General features: G+C 40.6%; 1 protein-coding gene and 1 non-coding gene across 8 annotated transcripts in view; both read left to right on the forward strand.

Annotated features, from left to right (window-relative positions):
- Positions 1-16,169, forward strand: part of SH3PXD2A (SH3 and PX domains 2A) — a 378,650-nt gene that overhangs the window by 284,740 nt on the left and 77,741 nt on the right. For all 7 annotated transcript variants that reach the window (XM_060241731.1, XM_060241733.1, XM_060241732.1 and 4 more), the window contains one exon: positions 168-299. In XM_060241731.1, the coding sequence (XP_060097714.1) occupies positions 168-299 (132 nt within the window). The remainder of the gene's footprint in view (positions 1-167; positions 300-16,169) is intronic.
- On the forward strand, positions 3,001-3,075 carry TRNAA-GGC (transfer RNA alanine (anticodon GGC)). The gene has a single exon. It is a non-coding gene; the product is annotated as a tRNA-Ala (tRNA).

The raw sequence follows: 16,169 nt of genomic DNA on the forward strand, positions 1-16,169 counted from the left end.
ATCTATATGGCCAGCCATTTGGGGATATGTCGAGAGCCAAAGTTGTTGTGTTCTGATTGGCTTGGCATTGGTGACAAATTGGCCTATCGTGAGTCAGATGGACAGAGGTTGCTCTCGAGGAGCCATGGCTGGAAGCTGGCTCACAGCTTGCTTTTTCCCTTCCCCAGGTGCTGACGCTAGCTCTGAACCCATGATCCTGGAGCAGTATGTGGTGGTGTCTAACTATGAGAAACAGGAGAACTCTGAGATTAGCCTGCAGGCTGGAGAGGTTGTGGATGTAATAGAGAAGAATGAAAGCGGTAAGTCTTTTTTGTTTTCAAATTGTATCTTTTAAAAAGTCTTCTGTTGCTTTTTCTCTCCATCTCCTTTATGCCATCTTATGTTCCATCTGGTATAGTGTCAGACTCAGGAGGTGGAGACTATAACCCCCACCTCCCTTGTTGGTTTGGGCTTTTGGCCAAAATATTGCCTTCTGCTGTAAGAATGTCTCTTTAAGCTCCTGCATTAATTACCCAATGTACATTAATGGAAAACTTTGGGGTTGTGAGGGAAGGGGTGTGTTCAGAGTGTATGTTCTGTGTTTGTTAGAATGATATAGTTTCTGTGCTGGAAAAGATCTCAGTATTTCCATTACTTACCACTATTTTGAAAGATTTATTGTATGGGCTGTAAAACTTCACTCTGGAGATTAAAAGTTGGCATGGCAGTTCAACCTTTAGCTTAGCCACTAGGGACTGTAGAGATATGGGTATATATAGTTTTAAAGAGCTTTTAGGTATGTGTTGCTCTTAACTGATCAGATCAATTGATTCTGAGCTACTATAAATTTTCAATGAAGCAATTAATTCTGAGTGGCTTTTACAGATAGATAATTGCATCCAATTCCACAATGATGCAGGTATCTAAAATGTTTATAACAGCACTATCAGAACCAGATACCTTGTTGGAAAGAGACAGCTGTAGTTTTAAAATCCACACTTCCAATATCTGATAAATTATACTGACAAAGTTTTCAGATGCAGTCACTTGGAAGGTGGTCCTTAAAGTGCAATTTTTTCCAATTTTTGTTTTTTAAGTCCTAGATGGGATCCTCGCCAAGGGAGAAAAACATTGAATTTCCTTCTTGGGAAATCTTCAGAGTTGTTTATAACTGGAAGAGGGTGTGTGAATACTAACTTTTCCAATATAGTTAAAACAGCTTATCCAAACTACAACACACACCTCCAGCAGTCTTTAATTCCCTGATGTATATGCATATATAAACATTTCTCAAAAGGGGTTAAATTCGTTAAGCTTGTGCTATGTTTTTATTTCTGTCCCTTCTTCCAACTTGCATGCTTACATGCATTCCTAGGTGGAGGTAGTAGTGACTGCTACTAAGATAGACCTTTTTGCTTCTGGCGGTTTCAGTGCAACTGAGAACTTGCATGTATGCCGTATTTCTTAGAACTGAAAATGAAGTTTTAGGGAATGTGAACAACTAAGAGCATATTATATTTACAGGAAAACGTCAAAATTAATAACATACCTCAATGACTAGATTTTCTTGTTAATTGCAGTAGTGGTTCTATAAAGTTACAAACTGAGCTTCTTTAAGAACACAAGTCCACAACCAAATTATTGAGTGGAACCTGCTCTCTTCAATAATGATATCTACACTTTAAAAAATCCCTTTATTTTCAAAATACACTCCAGCCCATAGTTCTGAGACTCTTTTAGATCTTTGCTGAAAGTTCATGAACTCCTTACTGTTAGGTTTCTGGGTGGACAACTTGATGATGTCATGTAAATTTAGCAATAATGGGTAATCCTCAGTCTGCTGGCGTTGTTAATTGCACTGAGGCCAAAGTAGTCATCTATTGAATGAGTGAGAACTAGCATGTCCAGTACTTGATCTGTTCAGAACAGTAATAAAATGCTTGGATAGTTTGTGCTAGTAAGATACACCTACAACATAAAGCCTCTTGGCTGTAGAGCATATTCTTACAAGTACTAGGGAACTGAAATAACTGACTTCCTTTATTTTCTATACAACACTTCATTCCAGAATAAAATATACTGGTAATTACGGGGAAACTAAAGTTGCAATCCTGAAGATACTTTCCTCTTAGTAAGCCCCACTGAATAACATGGGACTGGCCTCTGACTATATTTGTTTAGCATTACATCCTAGCATTACCCACACACAGAAGAGATACCAGTCACTTGGTTAGAGGCTGTAATCTACATAGTATAGTGAAGGTGGGGGAAAGTGAAATGGCGAAATGTAACAGAAAATGTTATAATTTTTTTAATGGCAATAAATAGTATCACTTGCAAAATTCCTGGGGATTTAAGGCAGAGCCTGGGAGGGTACAGAACTCAGCAATGCTGTCATAGTTTCCAGGAGAACTGATCACTGAAGTCTGGAGATCAGTTGTAATTATGGGAGATCTCCAGGCCCCACCTGGGAGTTGGCAACGTTAAGTGACAGTTAGGTGAGGCCTAAGATAGTTGAAAGAAAACTAAAGTCAGAACCAGTCTTTAAAGGGGTATTAGGTTGATGAATAGAAACTCTGATTCAGACAGAGTTAACACCATAATGGAAGGTGAAACTATGAGGAGTCAGTGAGCTGATTAGAAATGAACTTATATGTAATGGAACAAGAAACAAAGGAAAATATACGTGTTGCTTTCCTTAAAAACAAAGGAAAATGAAAACCAAGAGAAAAATGATGTAGTGCTGATGGGAAAGAATAGAGATTATAGCAATAGCTAAGAAGCACCTCTTTTAAAATTAGACATCTTGCAGTGAACTAGGCATTTCCAGTGGATTGCTCTTTCCTTTCTAATGGATTCTTCCTTGCTGGTTATTGGTGTTGAAGAATAACAATCAGTGAAGGGCTCCAGAGCATCCATCTTTTATAGATATAGAGTCTGATTTTTGGCCCAAATTATTTTGTCCTGGGGCTTTTATAGAGCCTAGTTGTTCTTGATCTTGGGGAAGAATGGTGTTCTTGGGGAAGAATGGTGGCTCAGTGGTAGAGCATCTGCTTGGCAAGCAGAAGGTCCCAGGTTCAATCCCTGGCATTTCCAACTAAAAAGGGTCCAGGCAAATAGGCATGAAAAACCTCAGCTTGAGACCCTGGAGAGCCGCTGCCAGTCTGAGTAGACAATACTGACTTTGATGGACCGAGGGTCTGATTCAGTATAGGGCAGCTTCATATATGTTCATATATGTTTGATATGGAACAGACGGAGAGAACAGCATCAAGGTAGCACCTCCCACAGGGAGGTAAATGGTTGTCCATGATTTACCCTTTCGCAGTGTGGAGCCCTTGAACTCTGCCTCTGCTACAAAGGAGTAGATATGCCAAGTTTCCCAGGCATTGCTCCCCAGATGGCATCTGCCCCTCTCCAAGTCTGCAGATGAGCTATATGTATGTGTATTTGCTGCTTGTCTTCAACTAAGGCAATAATATACACACTAGAATTTGACAAAGGGAGCTTTGATTCTCAGAAGCTTATACCCAGAAAACCTTGTTGATATCTTAAGTGCTACTGGATTCTCTTCTAGCTGTACTACTGTAGACCATCATGGCTACTCTCTGAAACTAATGTGGTGGTGATGGTGGAAAGTGCCATCAAGTCACAGCTGACTAATGGTGACCCCATAGGGTTTTCAAGGCAAGAGACATTCAGAGGTGGTTTGCCATTGCCTACCACTTCACACCCCTTGGAGGTCTCCCATCCAAATACTAGCAAGGGCTGACCCCAGTTGGCTTCTGAGATCTGATGAGATTGGGCTAGCCTGGGCTATCCAAGTCAGGGTCTGAAACTAATATACACCCTGCTTATTTAAATAGACATTAAGGCCTGATTGGGAGAAAAATGTTTCAAGTGTAGCAAAGTGCAGTGTGTGCTTATATTGGAGACTGGTTGTGTTTAAAAGTTCTATCCAGGCATCCTATACTAAGGGACAGAGGGAAAGCTTGGTTGCAAGTGATAATCAGGGCTTTTTTTGTAACAGGAACTCCTTTGCATATTAGGCCACACACCCCTGATGTAGCCAATCCTCCAAGAGCTTAAAGGGCTTTTATTACAGGGCCTACTGTAAGTTCTTGGAAGATTGGCTACATCAGGGGTGTATGGCCTAATATGCAAAGGAATTCCTGCTTCAGAAAAAGCCCTGGATAATATTTATTGCCTTTAAAAAAAACCTATAACCATTTTCTCTTAAGTATCTGAAATTTAGTAGAGTCTTAAGTGAGGGGTACATTGCCTGAGAATTCCATACTAATTGGATCAAAATAAAAAGATACAGCTACGGTTGTTTCCATCTGAAACCAGTCCTTACTTATAAAAGAACAAGTGTGATTACTATGGTAATGAAAACAAACATGAAGGAATAATACTAACCAACCATTTGCGTGCATTCTTTATTCATCATCCACCCTTCAGGTTGCTTTTATTATAATGTAAATGATTGGCCCTTTGTAGAAAGAGGCGAGAAAATGCACTAAAGTTGAGCTTCTTGCCAAGTTTTACTTGGATGTAGCTTGAAATGGTCAAGTTATAAATTGTGGCTAGTCTGTCTGTAATGGAAACCTTGATACTGTTAAATATAATCTTCTCTTGAGTTTTGCCTGTTATCCTAATGATGCAGGGAAAGGAGGAGAGCATCAAAGAGGAGAGTCTCTTCCTTCCCCCCTCCCAATTAGATACCCTCTTGAAATGGTGAAAGAATAAGATAGCAGTAGTATCTTGGCTGAATAACTCTGTAGTTATTGTGTGAATGCTAACCTATTTTATTTATAATGCTGTATTAGAATGCACTTAACTTTATCTGACCTCAAGAGAGGTCTGCATTTTTGAGGGAAAATGGCACTCTGCCTTTGGCAGGAAATGGTGGATTTCAATCCTTCCCTTCCCAAGATTATCTTTCTGGCTACAGACCGTTGTCTTTTGAGAGCATTTGACTTTTTATTAAAATCATGACAATTGAAGGTTTAATGTATTTAAGTATCTCCAAAAAAACAAATGGATTTATGTTCTCCAAACTATTTTGCTGCTACATAGGTGTCTCTGTGACTTTCCATATGCATAACTACCTGGTATCTTTTAAGAAGAGCAAATGCGTTAAGACTAAATAGAATCGTGGATCAACTCACCCCTAGTGGCTCAGCCTGTAGCAGCTTGATTAGTAGGCTTACAGAATCTGTCCATATAATGAAGTACCTAGCCAGCTGCTCAGTCATGGAAACCGTTGTTGCTAAATTGCCAGTTGCTGGCTCATCTTGGATCTCGTTATCCTTTCTAGCTTTTCAAGAGCATTTGATTTCCAACTAACTTTTGGATGGCCAGCAATCACTTTGGCAGCTAGCATCAGTTGATTTTATACCGGTCATTGGTGAATGAGGTACTTTTTCCCTTTGCATGTATATATTGTAGGCCTAGAAGTGATGGCTGCAGGAATTGACTCTTGGTTTGTTGTTCTTTAGGTTGAATTCTTAACAGTTTTGCTTTGTTTCTGGAAATATGATTTAGAAATCATAATCCCCTCTTCCCATCCCTTAACCCAGCTGTGTCCTGTAAACATTCTTTGGATCCAGTTTACCATGCTGAAGCTACAAAAAAGAAGACCTTCACTTTTTGGTATTACTGGTAGTTCCATGACTTATCTTATCCATGCAAGAAATCAAGTGATTCCTTGACCTCCAGAGGGTACATTTGTCCGTTTCTACATGCAGTTTTTGGTGTTTTGATCTTTCCTAGTCTCTTGCAGCCTTCCTACAACTAATACTCAGCTATCTAAGACAGCATTTCAAAGATGACAATCTGGTTATTCTTGTGAATTTATCTGCATGTATTTTCTTATCTTGTTAAGCTGCTGTACACCTTTTAGGAATACCATGAATTCCCAGTTACACAAACCTGGAAAGTGGTCACATCGAGGTATCTTTTTGTGGCTAGCACCAATTCTCAAATTCTTGAAGTTCTTTGTGGCTTGATGCCATGTAAGCCTTTTTCAGTTTTTAAAGAAGAACTATACTGTACTGCTGATTAGTCAATTAAGCATTTAGACTAACTGTGGAGGTAAAGGATTTGGACCACCGCAGTGCCTTTTAGAAGAGTTGTTTTTCTATTTTGGCTGCTTATTGCCTGGCAGCATAGAGTGCCAGTAGGATAAAGCAATACTGTAATCACATCTGGGGGTGAAATGGTTGGTGCTAGTCGCTAGGTAACTGAATTTTCATCACACATCTCCTTCCTGCTGAGATCAGACTGGCAAGGTTACAGTTTGATCAATGTGGCAAGCTCCCTTGGCTTGTGCCAGAGGATTAGTAGAAAAGTGAAGATTGAAAAGTAAAGAATTTTTTAATGTTCCTATTGAAAATAGCCCAGCTGGGATTAACTCTTTCTTTCCTTTCTACTTGTCACTTTCCCTCTGTACAATCACTAAGGAGAGCAAGAGATGGAAAGAGCTCTGTTCCAGCTATGACTTATATTGTAGGGCAGAGACCTGAAAGCTGATACATCTCAGATGGTCAGAATTTCAGAAAAAAATACTTTCCAATTGGAGGGGGAAACTGCAGAAGAGGACATGAGATATTAAATACCCCATTGAGAATAGTGTGCTGTAAGAACAACCTGGGTTTGCCCAGATTGCTTCCCCTTACTCAGACACACAGCTCCACCACAAATAGAAGTCACACATCCTAACCTCTCACATTGGACAGCTGTCTTCTCCCCAAAGCATACATAGATCTTAAAGAAGCAATGTTGTCTGACTCCAGGCAAAGTGGTGCTACTTAGAAATTCTCATAAAACTGAAGGTGGCAGTGGTGGTGGTGGTGGTGTTCCATTACTTCTCTCCAATGTTAACTTGTTCCCTAGTCATCTTTGACAGATGAATATGTTGTTTTCTCCACTTTATCCATGGTTTAAAGCAGAACTAAGGAGCAAATCTGCAAATCAGCTGTAATGTAATTGCATGAGTCCAAAATCGGTTTAAGGGCTGATCTTGCTCCTGCACAAACACACACACACACAACACTTAAGTCATGGCTTACAAAACTTGGGGTGTGAAGAAAGTCTGGGCTGCTCCTTTATAGCCCATGGAAATGCTTCTCGTTGATAGTCCAAAGCAGGTAAGCCTTTAAATTGTGCACTGAGTCCACATGGAAGACTGACTGAAGTAGTGTACAGGAATGTTGAAACTTTAAGTTACAAAACCTTTAAAAGCCCAGTAAATTGCCTGGGGGCATGTGTGGCTGCAGCACTGCTAAACTGAAGCAGTGTGGATCTGATCAGAACTGGAGATGGGAGACCACTGAGTTCCATGTACAAGAAAGATACAAACATATATTTTAAAAGCAGGAAATAATGTATTATTTAAGTAGGTAAGTAGCTTGTTTTCTCCTTGGCCAAAATGGAGGGTGTTTGCAAAGAAAAGAAATGTCATGACAGTCAGTAATCAATAGAACATATAGAAAATAAAGGAAGCACAGAAGAAGGAAAAGCTGAGAATGAACTCCATCTATATGTGCTGGACTGTTGTGCTTTATACATATCATTTCTCAGTAAGTTTCTATATTCATCCAATGACAGCACTGTGACTGCTGACAGAATACTAGAAGTTTGACCATGACTAGATTCACAAAGAGTAATTTACAGTGCAATCAGAAGCAGAGCTACACCCTCCTTGGGGCTCTTTAGCTTGGAGAAATGTCGACTGCAGGGTGACATGATAGAGATTTACAAGATTATGCATGGGATGGAGGAAGTAGAGAAATAAGTACTTTTCTTCCTTTCTCACAATACAAGAACTCGTGGGCATTCAATGAAATTGCTGAGCAGTCAGGTTAAAACAGATAGAAGGAAGTACTTCTTCACCCAAAGGGTGATTAACATGTGGAATTCACTGCCACAGGAGGTGGTGGCGGCTACAAGCATAGCCAGCTTCAAGAGGAGGTTAGATAAAAATATGGAGCAGAGGTCCATCAGTGGCTATTAGCCACAGTGTGTGTGTGTGTGTATATATATATATATATATATATATATAAAATTTGGCCACTGTGTGACACAGAGTGTTGGATTGGATGGGCCATTGGCCTGATCCAACATGGCTTCTCTTATGCTCTTTTGTTCTCCTAACTAAGCCCATTTACTTCAGTGCTTTGTAAGACTAACAGCTGTCCTACCTACAGTTTATCAGTCCACCTATCCAATCATAACTGCATGAATCATTTGTGGTGTGTCAGTGGCCTGAATGAGGTGAGAGTAGAATGGGATGCCCAACTTTTTTTCCCAAAATTTTCTTTGTCTGGTTGCCATGAAAGTAGTTCCTTCTTCACATAGGTTGTCAAATTAGTAGCTCCTTAACAGAGAGAGGTAATGTTAGGGTGTTAACAAGTGGTGGAGCATAATTACTTGGAAAATTAGCTATTTTGTGTAACAGAAGAAGAGAGTGAAAAGAAGAAGAAACTGGATGTATATTGCACTCTCCACTTGGAGTCTCAGAGCAACTTCCAATCTCCTTCCCCTCTGCACAACAGACAGCTTGTGAGGTAGGTGGGGCTGAGAGAGTTCTTTCGAGAACAGCTCTTTCGAGAACCATGACTAACCCAATAAGAAGTTCCACTGTAAGACTCTTTCACTTTCCTTTTGCTTTTAAACCAAAGTTGTGACATCTCATCTTGGTACAGTAGTTTCAAAAACTTCCTGAAAATCAAAAACAGTTGAATGGACTGAGGTGGGAACTGGTATAGTCTGCAGTATCCCGTACATTAAGATCTGGTTAGAGGAGACAACCAGGTAGAATACTGTTAAGGAGTATGGCCAGATGCCAAGCTGAGTGAGTTTAGCTCTCACAATGAATGCTCATAGAATTGCTTTATATGGAATCCTGTGACATCTTTCAATAAAAATTAAGAAACTTTGCTCACAAGGCTCTGCAGAGTTCAGATGCTTGCTTAGGCTCGCTGCAACACTCCAAGGCACTTTTGTCTCTAGCCAATTGACAGAGTTAAGCCTTCTTGAGAAGCAGCCATCATTAGGAGCATCTAAGCTGCATGTATCATCTTGGACCCTAACTTTCATGCAGCACTACTGGAACTCCCAGATAATGTGGTCATGTCCAAATTATGCAAGAGAGCCATTCATCATTAAATGTTGTCGTAAGAGAGTCTTGTGATATTTCCAGTTTTTAGTCGAACACAGAAGAACTTTGGGGGTTATTTGAGCATTGTAAAAACAAAAGCCCAGATACAGTGTGGGCAAAATGAGAACAAAACAGGACTTTGAGGCCTGTAGCTCTAGAATGGAGCACCCTCCTGTCCCCAGTTCACCAGCAGACGGGAATTCATTTTTGGCTTTAATAAAGAGAATTGTTTTGGATTAATGTTGAAGAGATCGTTATTGGGCAGGGACTTGCATGACTAAAAGCAGATGACTAACTAAAAGTGGAAGAGTCAGTCTTTAATGCATTAATGCTTTGATTTTTATGAAAAAAATATGCTTGGGAGCATTAACTATAGGACACACAATGAATAAAATGAATGCTAAAGTTCCACTAATTTGCTTTAATTCAAGAAGCCTTGGTTATTCTATACTTATGGCCAGCTGATGAAGCTGAAAAGGTGGAAACTTGCTAGTATCTTTTGCAAACACACCTAATACCTCTCTGATGCACGACTGACAGGCTTGCTGAATTCAGTCCATAAGACATGTATAGTGGTCTGCCAAATATAAAAAAAAATAGATGGATGGCTTTGTTTTGTTTTCTAGTCCTACACAAGCATCTAGTACAGCATTATGAAACCTTTCTCAGGGTGCACTTGATAAGTTGTTGCAGGCTTGCTCTATGGAAGTAGTTGCTCTTATCTATCAAGTTTCTGGCTATTAAATCTATGTATGCATGTATGCATGGTGCTCAAGTAATCAGTATGTTTGATCATGTTTCTGGAAGTTGATGACTGTAAGTTTCTAAGTATGTTTTTCATTGTATCAGTTGAAGTCATTTTGATACTGCAGAGAGTCAAGGAGCACAGGTGATCAGTTTTCCATTTTTGCACTGCTCTATAAAGTAGTGGAACAAAGTGAAATTCATGCTGCCCTGCCCCCTAAACATGCTGACAATTCATAAGAAGTATGTATGAGCAGCTTTTGAGCTACTGATTGGGGGCTTTGCTGAACTATCCAAGCCTGGAAGCAAAGTAGAATATTATACATCCTATAGCTAGTATGAGTTGGTTGCACATTCATGGTTGAGGGACCATATGAGGTTTGTGTTCTGTTTATTTAGGTTAGTAAGCTTTATATTGATCTGTGATCCAATATGTATTAACCAGAGGTTATTGTGTTCCCCATGTCTGTTCCATTTAGGATTCAATCTCTCTATTTATGGACATGAAATTGGCGATCTTTCTTAAAGTCCACTAACTCTGAAGTACTCTGACCTGTATAGACTGATCTCATCTGATCTTGGAAGCTACCTTGTTTGGCCCTGGTTTGTATTTGGATGGGTCATCACACCACCAAGGAATACCAGGATCTCCATGCAGAGAAAGGCAGTGGCCAAACCACCTCTAAACATCTCTTGAATACCCATAATGCCACTATAAGTTGGCTGCAACTTTGATGGCAATTTAAAAAAAAACCCTCTAAATATCAGGAACTTAGGAAAAGGTGTTCTTCCTCTTCAAGCCTGTTATTTTCTTTACAAGGTTTCTAATGTGATACTAAAACTATAGTATGTTAGACACTTTATTGGACCTTTGGGAACACTTTACTAAAATACCTTAATCACAGAAATGTGTACCTAATTTTTTTTTTAAATGTTCAATATCTATACTCAGTGGACACTGGAAACCTTACAGCAGCTATGGAGCCATACTTGCTGTGATTCATGAACAATAGGAGTGTAGAAATGTGTGACCATGACATTCCTCCCACCCCCCAAAAATAGTTTGCCTAATCTCTATGGTCTACTTGGGATGGGGGATGATTTTTTTCCAAAGAACACACTTGATCAGGCTCCTTATAAGACAACCCATGGATCATAGTTTGATAGGAAGTCTTGGGACCTCTGTGTGGAGGAGTCTCCAGTTGTCTGCAAAATCCTATTTAATAGGATTTCAGGCAACCTTGGCTTTAACCCTTTCTCTCAAGCTATTTTCATGTTGATTTCTACTGAGAGGTGCACAAGTTTGTTCTAAAGGCAAACTTGCAGAATGACTGCTACTTTGGGAATGGTAAAGAAAAGTAAGCTTGTTTAGTTGGCTTGTTGTTGTAAACCTTCCGTGTCATCCTTATGAGCCTGTAGTGCTTGAGCTAAATATTATAGCACTTAAGGACTAGCTTGCCAGATATGATGCTGTGATAGGATTGCCGGGGGGGGGGGGGGGCGCCACTGGCAGGGGATAGGGCAGAAGGGCTGTCAGATCCAGGTTGGGAAAGTCCTAGAGATTTGGAGGACAGGGACCTCAGCGGGATGCAATACCTTCAGAGCATCCATTTTCTCTAGGGGAGTTGAGCTCTGCAATCTGGAGATGAGCTGTAATTTCAGGGGATCCCAGGGTTCTACCTGGATTCTGGCATCCCTACCCAATTCAGATTTCTGGGTGGGATATTTAATTAAATTGTACTAAGGAGGACGGTCCTTTCAAGTCTGGAATGAAGCAATTGTTCAAGAGTAACTTCTTTGTGCAGTGATGATTTCAAAGTGTGCTGCTCTAGGTCTAAACAAGTAAGTTCTAAATCTAAAGACAGTGAAGATAAAACTTTCAGGGTGTCCCACATAATGCTCTCTCCATTAGTCGCAGTTCAGATTCCCTTGTATTTGCTAGATCCTGATCAAAGTTAGAACAAAAGCCAGTATGATGTAGTAGTCAGAGTGGCAAGCTCAGATTTGAAAGGTGCAGGTTTGAATTCCCACTCTGCCATGGAAGCTCATTGGGTGACCCTGGGCCCGTCGCTGCACACTTTCAGCCTAACTTACCCCACAAGACTGTGGTGATGATAAAATGGAGGAGAGCCACTTTGGGTTCCCATCACAAAAAAGGCTTATAATACAATAAACATTGTACAGAGATATCTTATTTGTGTCACAAGCCTAAAGCAAGAAAACTCATTTCCATGCAAAAAAGCACATAATAGCACTGCATATAAATATCTAGTTATAGGGAGAAGTGGATTCAAATTGCTCTTCAGTTGACTTAAGCTAACTCACAGTGTAAGGAAGTGAAATAGATCATTGTTCCAAATGCTTCATGAAAACCAACATAGAAATTTCAGGTTTAAACTGTGGAATAGTTAAAATCTTAATCTAGTCCTTTAGGAAAGAAGTGTAAATTGTTAGGAATAGGCAGGGTGCAGACCATAGGGAACTCTTGAGAGAAAAAATTTCACTTGTATATTCATCACTGAGCTTGGCAGATCACAATAATATTATGTAAGCTGCAAAAGAGAAATTTGATCCACTTTCTTCAATGTTTTACATGCTAACAAAAATAGCCTCAAAGATCCCTAGTTTCCTAATGCAGTAAAGTGATCTTGGGACTGTCGTGACTGTCTGCCATAGGCAATGATCTCCGAAGATGTCCTGCTAAATGAAGAGGCTCCTGCAAATGTTTATATGAGGGGGACCTCCACCAGCACGGAGTATGGAATCTTGTGGATCTTTCCACATTCTCCCTTGCTTGCTTTCCAGCCAAGATGAAAAGGGAACGTAATTATTTGATTTTAATTTCTCTCTTCATTTTACTCCCAGCTTCTTCCAACTGTCGAACTTTTGGCTCTTTCTTCCCTCTCCTCATGGAGAAACAGAAACCCACAACAGCTCAGAGTTCAGGTTGGCAGCTCAAAAGGGAAAAAATTATATGCTGGGCCTCCCCACCCCCCTCACTTAGATCCCTTTTCGCATTTTCCCCCTTTGTTTATGGAGCAATTGCCAGCTTGGGGACCTTGAAACCTCCCCAGGAAAAATCTGCTTTCTATATTAGAACACTCTAATGTTATAATGATTGGGTTTCTGTATCCGCCAAATAGGTCACCAGCTCAGCAATTTTGTTGAGAGAGCAGTACCCGGAAAGATCTGAGGGATATTACAGGATTCCCATTCCTTCTTGCAATTACCTTGTGTGGTTAGATTTCTAGAGTTACAGCAGCTGAGAAACTATTGTTTCGCTGGGCTCTTGTTACATCATAAAACTTTTTTGGGGGGAGCAGTTAATATTTTTCAAATAAATGTTTAAATCTTAAGGGTTTTTTTCCTTAGCTGATTTAAACATATGTCAGCTTGTTTCCCCCCCACCCACCTCTTCTTTTGTTTAATCAGGGGAAGTGATTAATGACTTAACTGTATGCTTGTTTTGACAAATTGCTTTGAAAATATCAAAGCAGAAATCTGATGGTGCATTTTTATGTCAGATGAGGACAAGATTAATAAAGTGTGGAGTTTCATTTTTATTTTCCCCTGAGCTGCACAGCAAATAAGCAGTTTCAATAATGTCTTGGCAGTCATAGAAGCTGCAATCATTAGCAGACCAGTTTCAATTGCAGCCAGAAATATTCCTTCTCCTCCCCCCCCTCACTTTGCTCTTGGCATATATAGTAGTGCTTCTCTTCATGAAATGCAGCTATTTAGCACTTATAAACACTAATCTGTTGTTCGGGCCAGTGACTTAATAGCCAGAGTGGGGTGGACAATGAAGAGAACTTTTACATTTATTTTCCCCCTTATTTAAGGGAATGCAGACAGTCAAAACTGGTACATTAATGGACTGAACAAGGTTCAGCAGACTAGACAGCATACCCGATGCACCACCTTTAATATTCATTTTGATATCTTTATGTTGTAAACTTTGTATAAGTGTACCGAGAAAAACAGCAATAGGAGGATCAAAGGTGAACATTGTGAAAAATATCTATGTTCCAACAGCTCAGCACTGGGAGGTGAAGCAAGTTGTTTAAGAGTTGAGGCATCATTTGGGGAGTATTTGAAAGGAGAGCTCTGATAAACATCTGTCTGGATGGTTTGAATGTAAAGAATTTGGGCAACCCAAAAAAACCCTTCCCAGAGGATCTAGATTAATCTGGCCTTGCTCTGTGATGATGGCAAGAGTTAACAGTCACATACTGAATGGTCACATTCTCCACCCACTTGAAATGAAGAATAGATCCATGGCCAATTCTCTGTTCCAATGTACTGAATTGGCTTGTGTTCATAATTTCATACATATTGTGCTTATTTCATATTGCTGATTTCTCCCCATAAGCCCAGCAAAATTCTAGTTTCCCTAATAATTGTTTAATTTTCCCCTTGGTTCTACTATCCTAATTGTTCTGTAATCTAGTTCTATAGCTTGGCTAATTGAGAGCCAAGAAAGTGCCAGGACTCTTTCCCAGCATCAGGATCTTCTCCAGGGAGTGCTCCCTTCTCATTTGGTGGCCAAAGTATTTGAGCTTCAGCTTCAGCATCTGACTTTCCAGGGAACAGTCTGGGTTGAGTTCCCTTAGGACTAACTGATTTGATCTTCTTGTAGTCCAAGGGACTCTCACGATTCTTCTCCAGCACCACATCTCAGAAGCATCTATTCTTCTGCGCTCGGCGTTCCTTATGGTCCAGCTCTCACAGCCATACATTACTACTGGGAATACCATCGCTTTGACTATGCGGACTTTCGTTGGCAGGGTGATGTCTCTACTTTTTATTATATTGCCCAGGTTCACCATAGCTGTCCTCCCAAGGAGCAAACGTCTTTTAGGTTGTTTTCGCACTCACCTTAATCAGCAGCGACGACCCTCTTCACTGCGCAGGATCTGCGCGGATTTTGCACTAATTGCCGCGGAGCACCCAGAAGAGCCGGAAAGTCCCGGCGCTTTTGCGGCGCAAACGGAAACTGGTTTTTGGCGGTTTCCGTTTGCGCCGCAAAAGCGCCGGGACTTTCCGGCTCTTCTGGGTGCTCCGCGGCAATTAGTGCGAAATCCACGCAGATCCTGCGCGGTGAAGAGGGTCGTCGCTGCTGATTAAGGTGAGTGCGAAAACGACCTTAATTTCATGACTACAGTCACCATCTGCAGTGATCTTGGATCCCAGAAATGTGAAGTCTGTCACTACTTCCATGTCTTCCCCTTCTATTTGCCAAGGTGTGATGGGGCTGGATGCCATGATCTTAGTTTTTTTGATGCTGAGTTTCAAGCCTACTTTTGTGCTCTCCTCTTTCACTCTCAAGAAGAGGTTCTTTAGGTCCTCCTCACTTTCTGCCGTTAGAGTGGTATCATCTGCATATCTGACGTTGTTGGTGTTTTTCCCAGCAATCTTAATTCCAGTTTGTGCTTCATCCAGGACAGCATTCCGCATGATGTATTCTGCATATAAATTAAATAAGCAGGGTGACAATATACATCCTTGTCGAACTCCTTTTCCTATTCTAAACCAATCAGTTGTTCCATATCCCATTCTGACAGTTGCTTCTTGACCCTTATACAGGTTTCTCAGGAGACATGTGAGGTGGTCTGTTACTCCCATCTCTTTAAGGACTTGCCACAGTTTGTTATGATCCACACAATCAAAGGCTTTAGTGTAGTCAAGACATTTTTCAGTTGTTCCCTATGGAGCACGATTCCCATAGGGAATAATGGGAAATTGATCCACGGGTATCGGGGGCTCGGGGGGGGCTGTTTTTTGAGATAGAGGCACCAAATTTTCAGTATAGCATCTAGTGCCTCTCCCCAAAATACCCCCAAGTTTCAAAACGATTGGATCAGGGGGTCCAATTCTATGAGCCCCAAAAGAAGGTGCCCTTTCCTTCATCATTTTCCTATGGAAGGAAGACATTTAAAAAGATGTGCTGTCCCTTTATATGTGATGGCCAGAACTCCCTTGGAGCTCAATTATGCTTGCCACATCCTTGCTCCTGGCTCCACCCTCAATGTCCTTGCTCCATCCCCAAAGTCTCCTGGCTCCACCCCCACAAAGTCCTCAGAAATTTCTTGAATTGGACTTGGCAACCCTATAAACATACCATGTTTGATGCTGGCAGCCACATGATGTATACATACTTCCCATCCATGAATAAAGGTCCAGCAGCAGGGAATTTGGAAATTATTTGACCTGCAAACTAAACAAGCAGTAAGGACAAGCATACACACTACTAATATAATATGATGTGTAAACTAAAGATTGC

Source organism: Heteronotia binoei, chromosome 6, assembly GCF_032191835.1.
Source record: "Heteronotia binoei isolate CCM8104 ecotype False Entrance Well chromosome 6, APGP_CSIRO_Hbin_v1, whole genome shotgun sequence".
Taxonomy (NCBI): domain Eukaryota; kingdom Metazoa; phylum Chordata; class Lepidosauria; order Squamata; family Gekkonidae; genus Heteronotia; species Heteronotia binoei.